The 16,479-nt window shown below is 41.0% G+C and overlaps 1 protein-coding gene across 1 annotated transcript in view; it reads left to right on the plus strand.

Moving 5' to 3' along the window:
• Positions 1 to 16,479, plus strand: part of LOC114593851 (protein eyes shut homolog) — a 466,323-nt gene that overhangs the window by 46,424 nt on the left and 403,420 nt on the right. Inside the window, exon 7 of the mRNA XM_028722673.2 lies at positions 7,293 to 7,414. Within this exon, the coding sequence (XP_028578506.2) occupies positions 7,293 to 7,414 (122 nt within the window). The remainder of the gene's footprint in view (positions 1 to 7,292; positions 7,415 to 16,479) is intronic.

The following is a 16,479-nucleotide window of genomic DNA, read 5'->3' on the forward strand; positions in this document are numbered from 1 at the left end:
AGTGGACTCTTAAAATGAAAGCCCGGAGGCTCCTCATGAGGCTAGAGGAACATCGCATGACTATAGTTTTATTGTTTTATTGATTTAATATGCTGTAAACTGCTTTGAGATTTTTATTAAAAATATAAAGCGGTATAGAAATTAAAGAAATAAATAAAATGTAGGGAGACATAGGTTTCAATTATAGTGCTCACAAACAACACCAGCCTCTACATTTGAGTCTTAATCCTGCCCAAGGCAACTGATCTCTTATTTCTTGTATTCCAGTGCTTCCTTCTTGCGCTGCTGATTCTCCTTAATCTTCTTGATTGTCCTTCTTGCCTTGAACTCCCTTCTTGGGTGTAAATTGTGCTGCAAATTCTTATCTAAGGAAGTGTAGATTTGTCTAAGCTGAAATATATTCCGTGTCACCCCTTTGTCATACTTGCATCCATATTTGAAACCTATTACTTCCACAAACTCTTCCCTTTCCTTCTGCAAATGGACGTTCAGGCTGTGGTGTGCAAATGGTACGTGCTGTGTTGCACTCTTCGTGTGTCTCAATATAAACACGCATTGAGGCTAAACATTGGGAGGGGGAGGTTTTTTTAAAAAGTCTGTTTTCATCCTTTCTAATTGTTATGAACCCTACATAAAGTTTAGAACTCATTTGAAGGAGGAAACAAATAGGAAGAAAGACACTCCTCAGGTGATGCCAAATGGGGCTTCTGCAGGAGGTGTCAGAGGCCACATAAGATGTTAGCCTGCCTGTTCAGTAGAGACTAGCATTTATTTCATCATTTCTGCCTCATCATGTTACAGCAAGTGTTCCAAATGCAGGGATATCCGTCAGCTAGGAATTGGTTTTAGATCATTGCGTCAAGGCTATATGGCAGGGTGCATTTTTCATTGCATAATACCTTGGAAAGGTAGGAGAGAATATTACAACTACCCAGTCATGTGAATTATCCAATTCTACTACTCAGTCCTGTGTGAATTATCCTGCCCCACTCACATAATACTTTCAGCATGCAACATTCATCAATATGCAGTTCTACAGCATTCAGCAGCAAACTGATTACATGTGAAATTCAATGTATTTGGAAGTTCAGTGGTCTAAATGTGTAATGTCAGCCGAATAAAATGACTACACATTGTTCCACCTATGCCCCCATTTCTATTTAAGTGCATACATTTTATCCCTATAACTTTTGAGTGCTCATGAGACTGATGCGATAAATAAGTGTGTACGATTTTGGTGTGCTGGCTGATGTTCCAGTGCCGCTTTGCAAAGCATTACATCCTTCGGACAGTGTAGAATTGATGAGATAAACTGGAGATAAGAATGTTGGCTCAATCTGTGCTGCAATGTTCAATTCCTTGAGTTTTTAGGGCATCCTTAGATATGATCAATTAGCCTTTACGTGAACCAAAAATGAAACAAAAGAGCTTGTGTTCATGGAGCAGTCATCTTAAATAATGCATGCCATGGAAATAAGAGGAAAGTGTATTGACTGAAGCTTCATATTCTGACAGTGAAGGTGAAGAATATTCATCTGTACAGTAGAAGCCTACAGCCAAATAAGTTGCTGGTTTGTTCAAACCATTGTGTGAAATTTCAGGCATTCCACTGTTTCTTGGCTGCCTTTACCCCCTTAGCTTTGCCCAAACACCATGCCATGGTGTTAAAAGAAGAGCACAAGTTACTGAAAAAATACAAACTATTTTCAAAATAGCCCTATGCATTTCAGCAAGTACGTATTTAAAGGCTATCCTCGGGGGTCATAAAAGCAAAGGCAATACATTTACATGAGTCATAGATACACAGCATTTAAAAACAAACTAAATTGGTTGCATACACTTGGTGTGAGCAGAAGCCAGCCAGCCACAACTATCAGAATTCCCTTCCTTTGCAACTCTTCATGGGTTTAGACTTCCAGCATTAACAAGCTGTCTGTCCCTGATATCCGTAGCTCCTTCCCAGTCCTCAGACAACCCCACAAAATGATGCTGTTAGAACCTGTGTAAGGTTTTAATCCTAGCTAAACTGACAACTTTCACTTCCCCAACTGAAGTGGCCTACACTGCAGATCTGATGAGACCTTCTTTTTTTTTGTGATGGCCAGTAGTTTCTGGCAAATATATTTGACTGACTTGCTGATGACACCTTTGTTGCCTGACAGTTGGAATGGCTATGAACATTCTGTGCTATCACTTAAGCTCAGTCAGTAGCAGAGGCATTACTAGGTCTTTAAAAGACTTGGGGTGCAGGCCTGTGGCACAAATTGGTATATAAATTTGAATATGCTACTTTATGTTTAGAGGTGCAAATTTGGGCGCCAGTTTTCAGAGAAAAAGCCACCAGGAAAGCAAAATATGTGGGTTTTTCTTTAGTTTAAAAAAGAAGAGAAAGGGCAGGAGATATGGGATCTTGTGCAAAAGAGCCAAGACTCTGTGCCTTACAGCAGTGTTCCCCAACCTTGGGCCTCCAGCTGTTTTTGGACTACAATTCCCATCATCCTTGACCACTGGTCTTGCTAGCGAGGGATGATGGGAGTTGTAGTCCAAAAACAGCTGGAGGCTCAAGGTTGGGGAACACTGCCTTACAGCATCCATGGTCAGTAGATGCCTGAGGCTTCACTGCCACAAGTGCAATGCAATATAGAGTAAGCTGTAAGCTTTCACTCTTCCTTGGCAGAAACCACTAGTCCCAAGCCAAGCCTTTCAAATTTTCAAGATATCTGGGGATGCCTCCTACAAGAAACTTTTTTAAGGTTCTCTAATGTCAATCACTTCAATTGTCATTCCAAACTGTTTTTGTTAGGTATGCAGTGGTTAAAATAAGAATAATAGTTGCATAATTCACTACTAATATGTATTATTCTGTATATCACGTTTTTGACAGCGTGAATTTCTGAACGAAGTTTCTTGTTACGACTTTGAAATGGAAATGATGAGGCCTCCTGGTATTTTAACTCATTTCAGAATGTATTGATTTCAGTGTCAGCTGTCTTAAGTGATGGAAATAATGGGGTTTGAACGTGACCTTTTCAATCACTTTATCAAGTTCGAGGCTTTGAATATTGCTGAAAGCAATGTGCATCTTAGGCACGCCCATTGGAATTATGACACACCACAAATTGGCCAATGTTGCAAACTGAGTATGATGCTGAGTATTTAATATGATATATATATAACACTCTTACATACACAGAGAGAGAGAGGTATAACATCTGCCTGGATCCAAGGGATTCTAGATGTGTGAAATAAGGTTGTGCGCAGCCCTACATCTGTCTCACAGTCCCAATCTACTGGTCCCTAATAAGGTCAACTTGTCCTGGGCCAATGTGGGGACCATCCACCCTACCTGGGATCTGATCCTGAATTAGTTGGGGGCAGAGCTAATGTTTAAATAGGTTTTTTAAAAACAAAACCTAATTAAACATACAGCTGGGAGGGGATAGGGGAAGGTGACATTGCATCTCTTTCTCTCCCACTCCCAAATGAGAGCAGGTGGGGTCAATTCTGTGGGGTGCTCCTTTGCTAATGTCTTCTCTTATGGAGCCATTGATGCTGCATGGTGCTGTTTCAAAGATGAGCCTCAGGCAGGCAGCATAGTCAGGCAGCGGGCTGCTACCTACTTCCAGGAAAACACAGCTGGTGGTCAGGATAACTGTTTGCCTCTTCTCATGGTTTTCCTGCCAAGTGCCCACCTCAGATGCCCCACCCTCTGATCACTCCGAGCCATCAAACCCATCCAGGAGCAATCTGTGGCGTTGGTCCAATTCCCGAGTCCCACCAAATATGCCTCATTTGTCCTAATAGTTGGGCCTTGGCTGAATCCGGTGCATGGTCCTAGTTCAAAAGCATTGTCATGTACCTGCCTAAAGAACACTTCAGAGCCTGCATTGAGGCACAGCCTGGTCCTTTTTCTTCTTGCTTGCAGCTCCCTGTGCTTCATTGGCTATTATTCTGCAGGTCCTTCCCATACTTGCTTCTTCAAGAAGGCTCAGAAAAGACCAGCAGCAGTAATAGGGAACCTGAACATGCCTTATGTGTTCACAGCACTTTGGATCACAGAACAGTGTTCAATTTATTTTAAGGATCAGCACCTGGGTTCTGCACAAGTCCTCCTAGTTTATATAATGCTGGATATATCATGTAGAACTGAAGCCCTTAGTAGTTTAGTGCTAAAACCATGCTCCAACCACACTTGCAAAGGATTAATTTGAAGATTTTGCATAATTGGGATGCAGACCACTTGTTGCCTGTGATGGATGCTTTGTACATTGCTCTGTTTGTTTGCCAGATGTTCCACAGCTATTCTCCAGTAGCATAACATAGTCTGAGACTTCAGAAATGATGAATCTTATGTCTGCAATGTGGTAAGAGTAAGAGGGATGCCAGTGCTTGGAAAATAAAGCTTTCCTAAATGCTCAAACACTTAATTAGATGAAGATACACAGGTGTCCCTGTGCCATCATATCTCTCTCTCTCTCTCTCTCTCTCTCTCTCTCTCTCTCTCTCTCTCTCTGGGTGTATGTGTCTGTGTGCCCACACCTCTTCAAATTGCTCTCAGTTTGACCTTTTCTACTGCAGATTAACACTTTTTCTTCAATATGAAGTAAAGAACTGCTGTTCTTATAATTGCAAAATTACTGCACTGGGCATCTTGCTCAGTAAAGGCTATATACTTGGCAAAATAACTTGGCTTTATTTCCCCCCCACCTGCTGCTCACAGCAATTATCTTGCTCCTTTAAGAATATTAAAAAATGCTGATTTGTTGGACCACATATTGTTATAAGTGTATTGAAGTTTGCAGTGAATAGTAGGGCATTATTATCTTCCTTTGTTTATTTGCTCACAGTTTCAAAACAGAAAGCACATTCAATTATTCTATTTGGCCTGGATGCACGACTGCAGAGGCACTTTTTCCCAACTGTCTGCATGCTAGGTAACAGTGAGTATCAGGGTTAGTGTGACTCTTCTGCATGTCTGCAGCACTTATAAGTACTGGATGCTTTTACAGGTACAACTCCCATCATCCCAGCTAGGAAGACCAGTGGCCAGGGGTGACGGTACCTGTATTCCGAAAATACTAGTCCAAAGTGTCACATCCTGTGAGGTTGTCTTTGAGTCTTTGCTTCACTGCAAAGACCCAGGTTTCTCCCTCTGTGTCTCTCAGCACAATGAGGACAGACATGTCTAGCTCTGTTCTTTGGAGCAGAGGCAGACATTCTCTGGACTCCCCCCCCCCCCTATTTTGCTGCTCCTGCAAAAGAAAGTCAGGCTTCTAGAATGGAACGTGCAGTGGTGCATCTCTTTACATAAGTGATGAAAAGATGTTGGAATTCCTGTGACAGGCATGTCTGTGTGTATAGTATGTCTGCCAGGCCATACAAGTGCTTAAGGGTTTTGGGAGGAGTGCGGTGGTCCTGTTAGGAGTCAAAGGTTGTGGTGAGGATGCACAAGGTTCAGTGTTTTGCAAGTTTCTGTTGTGATAGGTATGGCGTTGTGAAATGTGAGAAGATGAGTTTGTAAACCTTGACACATTTGTGATTTCTTGAGGGATTTAACATTTCTATTCCATAAGGACTAAGGATGAATAAGATTCAGACACACATGCCAGTTTATTACTCCCATGTGCCAATATTGAATGAGGACTTGCTTGTGTGAAAACACCATTACATATTATATGCCACAGATGGTACTTAGCTCCTAATGTTTGCATAGATACAAGCAAAATCTAGTTTCAGTTACTCTATTCACTAGTTCTCACTAAACAATACAGGCTTGTTCCCCTTCATTGGAATTCATGTCCCCTCCATACAAAAATAAACATGCACATACAATCGTAATCTTGGAAATCTAGATTTCAGGGCCATAACCCTTCCCTATAACATGCAGTTTTTTATATGGAGGGATTTTTTTATATGGAGAAATCGTGATTTAGTAAAATCCAGAGAAAATTCAGACCACTTTGTTGTGCAAGTCTATATAAGTACATCTAGCTTGTCCTATTGACCTCCTTGTTTATGAATCAATACTAACAAAAAGCATTGCTTTATTTCCCCTATACGACAGAGAGCAGAAAGCTGTTAAAAACATATACTACCTCTTTACAAAGACCTTCACAGTTCTTAATAAAGGATGAGCACAAGATCTCTAAAATCAATCTCTTTAGATACGTCTGTGAGTCTGAATGTTCTATCTTTATTTCAGAGTTTTACAGCAATTGCCTCTACTTGATTAACTGGTCCATACCATTTAACAATCTCATACAGAGTTGGAGTTCTTTCCTCTATAATCAGGACTTGCACATTTTGTTCTTTTCCATTTAAAAGGGCTGTTCAACATGACAGATACAAAGCATGATAGATTATTGCTACATAAAAGATCTTTTATTCCAAGAAGTGGAGTTTTGAGAAAGTTCAATTCTAGCCCACTGCCTATTTTGAGAGCAGCAATTCAGATGCTTTTAACCAAAACTCAAATTGGCAAACAATTTAAAGCAGAATTATTTGGCTACATTTTCTAGTGGACAGTCATATTTCGCCCCAACTTTTCTTCTTGCTGAAAGTGTTAGAATTAGAGCAAAAGGGAAAAATAGCTCAGCTCCATTTTTATACAGGAGAAGACAGGTCTTCTCTAACGGTTTTGGAGTTACTTCCGTTACTGGTACAGACTACATCTCTTTGTTTTCATTTTTCATACAGTGGTTTTGGGTATTTCAGCCAAGACTGCAACACCAACTCATAGTTCTGCATTTTTGTGTTTCTGATGTGATACCATGAATGGGACTAATTGTATAGGACCTTCAGCCATGGGGTGAGAAAGACACAGTTGTCCTTTCCATGTGGGATCAGCCTTTCATACATTACTAGGGATGGAAGAAGCATCTCATTTAAATGGATTTATACATGGAATTTGGTGGTTCCAGTTGGGAGGGGGGGCCTTGCTTTTTGTTGCGATCAAGGAATGAGATTGGATTGGATCTGGGCAGAATCTGTGCAGATAAGCTCAACACCAAAACTATTAGAAAATCCCAGCCTTAGACATTGCTGTCATGATTCCTGTGCCACTGTGGCAGCTCATGAATAGGTCCTGTGCTGTTGTTTGGTCAAATATTATTAATAATCATATAATATTTTCCAGTTTTGCATCAGTCCTGTGGATACTGGGGTTCAACATTTTCCCATGATTAATGGAACTAAAATGCAATAAGGACCCCAACAGTTATATTGTTAATTCAGTCAACATTGAGATATTGACAAGGAGTTAATTAATGTGTTTTCCCCCTACTTCCTTTCAGGGCTACCAGTGTGTCTGCCTCCTTGGCTGGGAAGGACCATTTTGTGACTCTGAATCCAATGAGTGTGACTCTGCACCTTGTAAGAATAATGGCACTTGCATTGATCTCTTCAATGACTTCCGGTAAGGAGCATCTTCTCTACCATCAAATGATTTGGATGTTCCAGTGATGACTTTTTTTTTGTATACATTTGCTGGATTTGAAAATTGCTGCATAGCAAACAGCTTGTGATATAAACTGGAGCAGTGGCATTGTGAGGGTGGGGGTTAGGGAGATCCATGTTTTTCCAAGGCACATCTGTTGAAGAAGATCAAGAGACAGTGTGTTGCAGGTAAGTGTGCAAGTCTGGACATTTCTCCCAATTGTCAAGACACTAAGTGGCATGCAGGCTTCAGCATGCATATCTAAGCTGAACGGGGGAACTGCATTCACAGTTATGAGCAGAATATGGAGTTGGTCTCTCCAGTTGAGGAAAGAGAGATGTGTTAATGGATAGAGATAGGGAAGAAATGGTTTGAAAAAGTGTATCTATTAAGCAAGCTTGCATACAAAAGCATATTTAGTATGAGAAATGTGTACTGATATGTTGGCAGATGTTAATAAGCACTTAAAAAAAAACCATTGCAAACTGAATTTAAGATTGGAAAAATGAGAAACCGAAATTGACGGATGAATTCTTTCCCACTTACGTAGTTCTTTTTAAAAACCTAAACCCCTGATCATTGGTTCTTTGGCAGGAGAAGTAAGAAACTGGATTCTGTCTCCCTCTGCCCGCTTTCTAGCTTAGCAATGTTTGGTAGGATTTTAGTGTGTGCAACAAAACCCACTCTCCACATCCTCAAAATGTGCGATCAGCACAACCAGTTCAAAAATCCAGTCTTGGAGTGCTTGAATTATAGCTGGAATAGGTGTGCACGTATGTCTTAATGAAACATCTTCCTAACTCAATATTAAGCTAATCATCCCCCCACCCTCATGATAATGTAAAATAACACTACTTTAGACAACTAATAACCTCCTGAGCATTCATCATTGTTGCCATCAGTTTCACTGTTTTCTTTCCTTAAATATACTAATCACACAAATGGTGTTACTTAAATGTATTCTATTACTTGGTGCCACTGAGCACAATAACAAAACAGATTTAAGTGCAATTTTTTTTAGTTTATGCATATTTAACTCTGGAGAGGGTTTGTGGTTGTTACATTCAGTGATCACACAACTTGTCAGATGTGTTGATATATTTTGCTGCCTTAAATGAGGATGCCAGTCAAGTGGGAAATGCTCACCTGGTTGTGATCCTTATGCATGTCCCAAAGCTTATGCTATGGGGTGTAACTCTTGCAGTGCTGTAAGGGAGAAAGCAGTGCAAATGTGTTAAAGTGTCCTCCTAATGATTTAATACCATAATCTTTTTTTCTTTTTCTTTTTGCTCCTACGGACAAACAAAAAGGCCATTTATTGTACCATCTCTGAATGCTTTCTACTAATCAATACAAATGAGGTGTTTTGGTATCCTTGCTCTTTCAGTTTCCTTTCATATGGTTTCTTCTCTAAGGGGGATGCAACTGGATTCCTCTGTCCATTCCAAGGTTTTAAAAGCAATGCTTTTGGCTTCATCTTTGTGGTGTTGCAGATGATCACACCAACCCACAGTCCTAAAAGCTTCTGTATTTGTTTACAGCTCTTTGATAAGCAGTTGTAGGTCTTTTTGTGCCAAGCTTTTCAGTGTCAGAACGAAAGGATTCAAAAGCATTCCAAGAGCGAATCTTTCATTCCTCTCATTCTGTCGGTGCTGACATGAAATGATCCTGCTGGCAGGGAAAGGTCATCACGGACTACTTGACTGCACATTTTGGAGTAAGGCTGAATGCAAAAGCTTTGTAAGATTTAATAAGCTAACTCGAATCGTCCTTATTTATTTAATTGCCCATCTATCACAAGTTGTTTGGTTTGCTGATGAAAAGTCCCCCCCCCTTTCCCATTTGAGTGTGTGGCCGGCTTTAAATGCATAAGATTTATTATTCCCTCTACAAGATTGGTTTATCTGATATGAAATAAATCTCATCATGAGTCCAATAGTGAGTTCAAGGATTATTTCAATGCCAATTACAGAAATTGACTCCGCCTCCTAGGAATGTCAATGGGTTTTATTACATTAGAGCATAAAAAGTGTGTGACTGTGCATACAACTATGAAATGGCTTGTTTTCATGGAGGCAACAGAACCACTTCCTCAGTGCGGGCTTGAAGAAAAGCTAAGGTTCTTAACCTTTTCCAGGCATTTAGTTGTAAATGCTACTGGCAGAGTCTGGTCTGGAGCAGTGTTTCCTAGACTTGGGTCTCCAGCTGTTTTTGGACTACAACTCCCATCATCCTTAGCTAGCAAGACAAGTGGTCAAGGATGATGGGAATTGTAGTCCAAAGGCAAACTTGGAGACCCAAGACTGCAAAACACTGGTCTGCAGGAATGCCTGAGCATAAAGCACGTTCTGGAAATTTCCAGTGGCCTCCATATAGAAAGAAGGGAGAAAATTAGTGTATCTCTCCCATGATGTATCGGGAACAGGGTAGCAAGAACAGATTCCAGTACATTGTGACATGTCTTTTTAGGTCAGGGGGTGGGGAACTGGATCCAGCTGGTAGACTGGATCCTGAGTGCCCCCCAACTTCATCAGGCTACTTGGATAAGGGGGCAGAGACCCAATCACCTGTCACTTGAAACAGCTATTGCATTAGCTGGCCGTTTCTTTTTCCCTTTTTGGCATAGCAATCACTAAAAAAGAGAACCCAAGCCAATTCAGACCTGACATTGCTGCCTATCAGTTGTTAGGCAACTGACTCCACACCTGCTTTCTGCAGAGAGTCTCTGCATAGGGTTTGGTCATGCAACTTAGCAGTGATAGCAAGCCTCCCTTGCCAAGCAGAAGTCTACTTTGAGGCTGGCTCCTCATTGTGTATTGGCAGCTGTGTCTCTACCTGTGCCACACCATATGATTGCAGGTGTGGGCTGGTGGGCATGGCTTGTGGAAAACAGGCTAGCAGGCTAAATTGGGAACTCATTATCAGCTAGTTAGGCCTGAAGGCAAGAGGTTCCACACACCTGTTTTTGATTATAACCCTGCAGGAAGGAACTGTCCTGTTTGAATTACTTGTATGCAAGCCACTCTGGGAGCCTTTTCAGATAAAGAGTAGGTTCAAAATGCCCAGCTATTGTTTAACTAGAGTTGTGTTTTTTTTTAAAAAAACCCTATTTAAAACCCAAATTTAGGTATACAGTGAGGAAGGAGGAGGCACCTCTTATTCTCATACCCCAACTGGGAGTAAGAGGGTTCAGTTCTGCAGGGTACTGCTCGTTTACGAGTATCTTCCCTTCAAGGAAGTCCCTCATAAAGAAACAGAAACCTACGCTGTGCAGGATCAAATTCTCTGCTTACCAGTGTAGTGCTGCTTTAGGAGGCAGAGGACGGGTAGGAAAGGTCAAGTGGGAAAGCCCACACTCCACATCCAAAGGCACTCCACCCATCCAGCTTCTCCCAGAAAGACACAGTTGGTAATGTAGGTCTCTTTTTTTGCATATTGTGTTCTTTTTCCTGTCTGATGCTTGGCTCTCCTTCATGTCTGACTCCCTGTCCCCTGACAACCTCAGATTGCTCTGGACCTCGCAGCCTGATGGGCAGCAATCTGAGACTATTTCAACCCAGCACAAGTGATATCCAGTCCCCCACAACTGGTCCTGTTCAGTTTGGGCCTCAGTGCGCAGCCCTATCTAATTGCAAAATAATTTTGCTATTTTATCTAATCCATTCAGAGGGTGACTTAAGTCCGTTGTTTTTAATTGTGTGTCTACTCTGAGTATGGCTATCATGGGATGTCACCCACAGGAAATAACTGAAGAATACAATAATATATTGCACACAGGGAAATGATGTCAAAAATTATTGTGTGTTTTCAGATTCTGCCGGATTTTGGCAGCTGTGCATAATGTATGGGAAACTAATTCTGAAAGGTAGTGATTGTTCAGATGATGATATAAGCCGCATTGTTTGCATCTGTACTTTTGTAGCTTCGTATTATTGAGTTCTCAACCACCTGCATCCAATAGGGACCTATAGGTAACTTACGAGAGGCAGCTATACAAATATTTAAATGTGCTTTTCCAATTCTGGCAGCAAATATGCTCAACCTCTGCTCACCACAGCGACCATTTCCTTGGCTCCTCCACCTGATGGGGAATAAAACAGGGCCTTTTTAACATTACTAGTTCTTCATGCAAGATACTAGGGGTACCTATTCTGCTTTATTGGCAGATATAAACGGAAACATTGGCTTGAATAATGTTTGCCATGTTTTGATAGCAGGTTTTTCTGAGTTTTATGTTTCACTGGGGTTTTTATGTAAAAATACCTCTGTTCTGAGAAACAAGTGAAGAATCAACAAAAGTAAGCTCTCTGGGCAAGCAGCAATATAGCAGTTATTTAATATGTCTCATTTTGCTTGGATGGGGAAGCCACAATCTTTGTTCAGAGCAGGCAAAACTAGAGAGCTGATGCATGTTACGAGGTATGCAAAATGTGGTATGCAGTATTTGCAAGTTGTGCTGAATTTGTACAAGGACGCAACAGTCCATTACAAATTGAAAATGAAAAGTGAGTTGGACATACTGCACTTTTTATTTGGTCGAATGTTGGTGAAATTTTTGAATGATTTTAGGATGGTGATTTGTGGGGTAGAAGGGATCTTTTGAAATGTGTGGAAGTTTGCCCAGCCACCCAACCTGTGTGAAGTCATATATTAAACAATTAACTTACGATACAATCAGCATTATGGGACGCGGGTGGCGCTGTGGGTAAAAGCCTCAGCGCCTAGGGCTTGCCGATCGAAAGGTCGGCGGTTCGAATCCCCGCGGCGGGTGCGCTCCCGCTGCTCGGTCCCAGCGCCTGCCAACCTAGCAGTTTGAAAGCACCCCCGGGTGCAAGTAGATAAATAGGGACCACTTACTAGCGGGAAGGTAAACGGCGTTTCCATGTGCTGCGCTGGCTCACCAGATGCAGCTTGTCACGCTGGCCACGTGACCCGGAAGTGTCTTCGGACAGCGCTGGCCCCCGGCCTATAGAGTGAGATGGGCGCACAACCCTAGAGTCTGTCAAGACTGGCCCGTACGGGCAGGGGTACCTTTACCTTTTTACCTTACAATCAGCATCAAATTCAAATTTTTCTCTTGCCATTAAAACGGTGACTCATTTGCCCTTCTCTGAAGAGAAATATTACTGAGGGGGAGGGAGGCTACTTGATGTTTGCAGAGACAGATTGGTGTGTTCCACCGTTATTTGTTAATGCGCTCCACATCCCACACTGCAGGGATAGAGTCACACCATGGCATCAACTGTGGACTGGGCTGGGTCTGACCTGAAGGAGAACTGTAATGCTTAACTCCACCTCTGAGCCATTTATGAAGAAACAGGTCTGAATCTGCAGTTTGGTCATACAGTGATCTTTGTGCATCCTTATCTGTGGATCTGCCTACCCTTGATTTCATGTTTGTAACGCCGCAGGTAAAAATGAATAAAAATGTTTTGGTGAGGCAGTAAAGGAAAATTTCAGTTACTTGATGGGGTGATTGTAATATTTCTACTGATACATGCTCACTGTTTTAACTAAATTATTACCACTGCAGAGTATGTAAGCTTTCTGATGTTTTAGGAACAGGAACTCAAGCATAAACAAGATATATGATGAAGCACCCTCCCCAAATTTCAAGATGAACAGATAAAGGCAAACAGCAGGGTCCTGGAACCTTCCACTTATCATTGTATTCTTCTGCATTTGGGCAACTAACAGCCGTGCCCAGCTCCCTGCCTACAATATGGATGTTCTCATTATCTTGCTACCGATATAATGAAGTTTCATCCTCATCCCTCCCTCCACCTTCCATTTCCACCATGGGCATAACTTAAGGCCAGACAGAAGTTTAACAGCCAAACTATAAAATGGTCTGAGAAGCAGCTCAGCACAAAACCCGAGGAAGAGCTGGACATGAAGTGCTGATAGATTGCCAGGGAAACAGCCAGATGCTGCTAGCAAGAAGTGTTCCAGAGCCTGGCATCTGGGACCAGTAAGCACTATACAGATTCTCCATCTGTGGCTGAAACTGTTGACTGCTGCTGGGGAAGGTGCAGTCGAAAGCAGTAAGGCAACAGCAGTTTATAGCCTTGCCAGTAGTAGCAGAAGGCAAGCTGAACTCAGCATCTAAATTAACATTTATATTCCAATTTGCTTTTTCCAGCTCCATACCGATGTGGAAAAAAATCCAGTCGTTTACAGAGATGCATGGTTTAGGCACACTAATTTGCAAGGGAGATGACCAACTCAAGGCATTACGTATGCAAAGCTGCAGCCATGCTTAACTTGCGCTTCTCTCAAGCCAACCCTTTAACCGTAACTTGGGCGTAGTGGCAGTTGGAGTGACAAACACAAGCAAGAGACCACTTAAACATAAACAAAGCATATTAAATCACTAAGATGGATGAAACAGAAATCTATGGCTTTCAATCCCCATAGGGTGGGATCAGCTTATCTGCTTGCACTCACAGAAGGAGAATGTGCACTCACGGAAAAGGGTGCCATCCATTCATGGATGACTATGATGACCTGTTTATTCAGCATTCATCCTGGTTGGTTTGCATGGAGATTAGATGATCCTGGCTACTTAATGAGCATTCATTCTATTTGTTTACAGGGAGGTCAGATGCTATTCCACACTTTCCAGTGCATTCCCCTATCACAGGCATTCCCAAACACTGCTCTCCAGATGTTTTGGGACTACAATTCTCATTATCACTGACTACTGGTCCTGTTAGCTAGGGATGATGGGAGTTGTAGTCCCAAAACATCTGGAGGGCCGAGTTTGGGGATGCATGCCCCTATGACTTTCTACCTGATCTTTTCAGGAAGCAGATTTGTTGCTCAAGACACACCATTCAACTGAAATTCCACAATCTATTTTTTTTTCAAATAAATTTTTATTATTAGCTTGTTTCAAACAAAGAAAAAAAAGAAAACCAAGAAAAATAAAAACGACAGACAATAATAACACACAAACAAATAACCATAATAAATAAGAATATCACATCCAAAATTTAACGATACCATCTCTTTCCAGACTTCCTTCAGCTTATCCGTAAATCCTTCGTAGTAATAGTTTAAGTTACGCATTTCCTAATTTATATTGACTTTTTTTATAACTCTTTCTTACTATTCCCTTTAGACAATAATTCTTAGTCTTTCACAGTACTTCTTTAAACCCCGTTAGCGTTATTTGTCCCTCACTTATATATTCCAGATAGTCGACGAATTTTCCCCATTCTTTAATATACTTTTGATCTCTTATATATCTAATCTTTCCTGTCAATTTATCCATCTCCGCATAATCTAACACCTTCGTTCTCCACTCGTCCACAGTCGGTATCTCCTGTTGTTTCCATTTCTGGGCTAATATCACCCTTGCTGCTGTTACGGCATAATATACAAATTTGCGGTCCTTCTTTTTTATTTCATTCCCAAGTATTCCTAGCAGAAAAATTTCTGGTTTCTTTCTAAACGTATACTTTAAAATTTTCTTTAGTTCAGTATATATTTTTCCCAAGAAATCTTTCACTTTGCTGCACTCCCACCACATATGGTGGAAAGTGCCCTCTTTATCTTTGCACTTCCAGCATTTCTTGCAGACCTTATACATTTTCGATAATTTCACAGGTGTTATATACCACCTGTAAAACATCTTCATGATATTTTCTTTTACCGCCATGGATGCTGTAAAGTTTAGCCCTTCCTGCCAGAGTTTCTCCCAGTCCTCAAATTGTATATTATGTCCTAAGTCCATAGCCCAACGAATCATTACCGATTTGACCTCCTCGTCTTTTAAATTCCAATCTAGCAATATCTTGTACATTTTAGAAATTATTTTCACATCATTCTCTATGATCTCCCTTTGGAATGTAGAGTCTTTGTCCGCATAGCCAAGTTCCTTGCTGTCCTTCCTAAACATTTCTTTGATCTGAAGATAATGTAGCCAATCATATACATATTCTTTGACCTGTTCATAAGGTTTCATTTTCTATTTCCCTCCTTCCTTAACTAATAGTTGGCTGTATGTTGCCCATTTGTTTCTCATATTAATTTTCTTCACACTCAGCACTTCTAAAGGTGATAACCAATGTGGCACTTTAAATTCTAATAGATTTTTATATCTTTCCCATACTTCAATTAGTGAACCTCTGAAGATGTGGTTTTCAAATCCCTTATGTACTTTGCTTTTCTCATGCCAGAGGTACGCATGCCAACCGAACCGGTTGTCGAAGCCTTCTAGATCAAGTAATTCATTATTTTCTAACTTAACCCAATCTTTTAGCCAGCAGAGGCATGCTGCCTCGTAATATAATTTCAAGTCTGGCAGGGCAAAGCCTCCCTTTTCTCTTAGATCTGTTAACAGCTTAAATTGGATTCTTGGCTTTTTGCCCTGCCATATGAAATTCCACAATCTAAATTTGCTGGCATGTGATTTGACTCCACCCAAAAGTAGTGACAGTCTAGATGCATCCATAGTCATTTAGAAAAAAATAAGTTGTTTAACAGTTAATAAAGAACCAGATCCTACCAACAGTCTTTAGCAACAGCAGTATAAGTTGTTATTTGTGTTACTCCAGCTAAAGTCAAAGTCTGTAGGCTAACATAGGTTGAACTGGCTCCAAGACCAGACCAAAATCCATAGACATGTAAGATAGTGAGTAGAAGAACCTAGAATGAATACGACAAACACCCTGGTCACCTGTGCAAGCTATTGACGTAGTGGTAACAGCAACAGGCTAAATTCTCTGTGAAAGAAAAATCAGACATGCTTTCTACCTATGGACAATAGAATGAATCTCATTAAACAGCCACAAGGAAATTTCGATTCAGTAATGAAGAAAATGTCATGCCACCTTTAATTACAAGAAGAACTATATTTTTTACGACTTACTTAGTTTGGTGGCAGGACACTTTGGAATAGTGACTGATATTACAGTGCTGGGATAATGTTGAGTTGAAGTCTGGTTATTTCCCTGCATGGGTGCTGGATGAATTAGATTTTAGTGAATTCCCGTGTGAAATGGCCTGATCCAAACAAATGCATTCCAGCATCAATTGCC

This window comes from Podarcis muralis, chromosome 3 (assembly GCF_964188315.1).
Source record: "Podarcis muralis chromosome 3, rPodMur119.hap1.1, whole genome shotgun sequence".
In the NCBI taxonomy this organism is placed as follows: Eukaryota; Metazoa; Chordata; class Lepidosauria; order Squamata; family Lacertidae; genus Podarcis; species Podarcis muralis.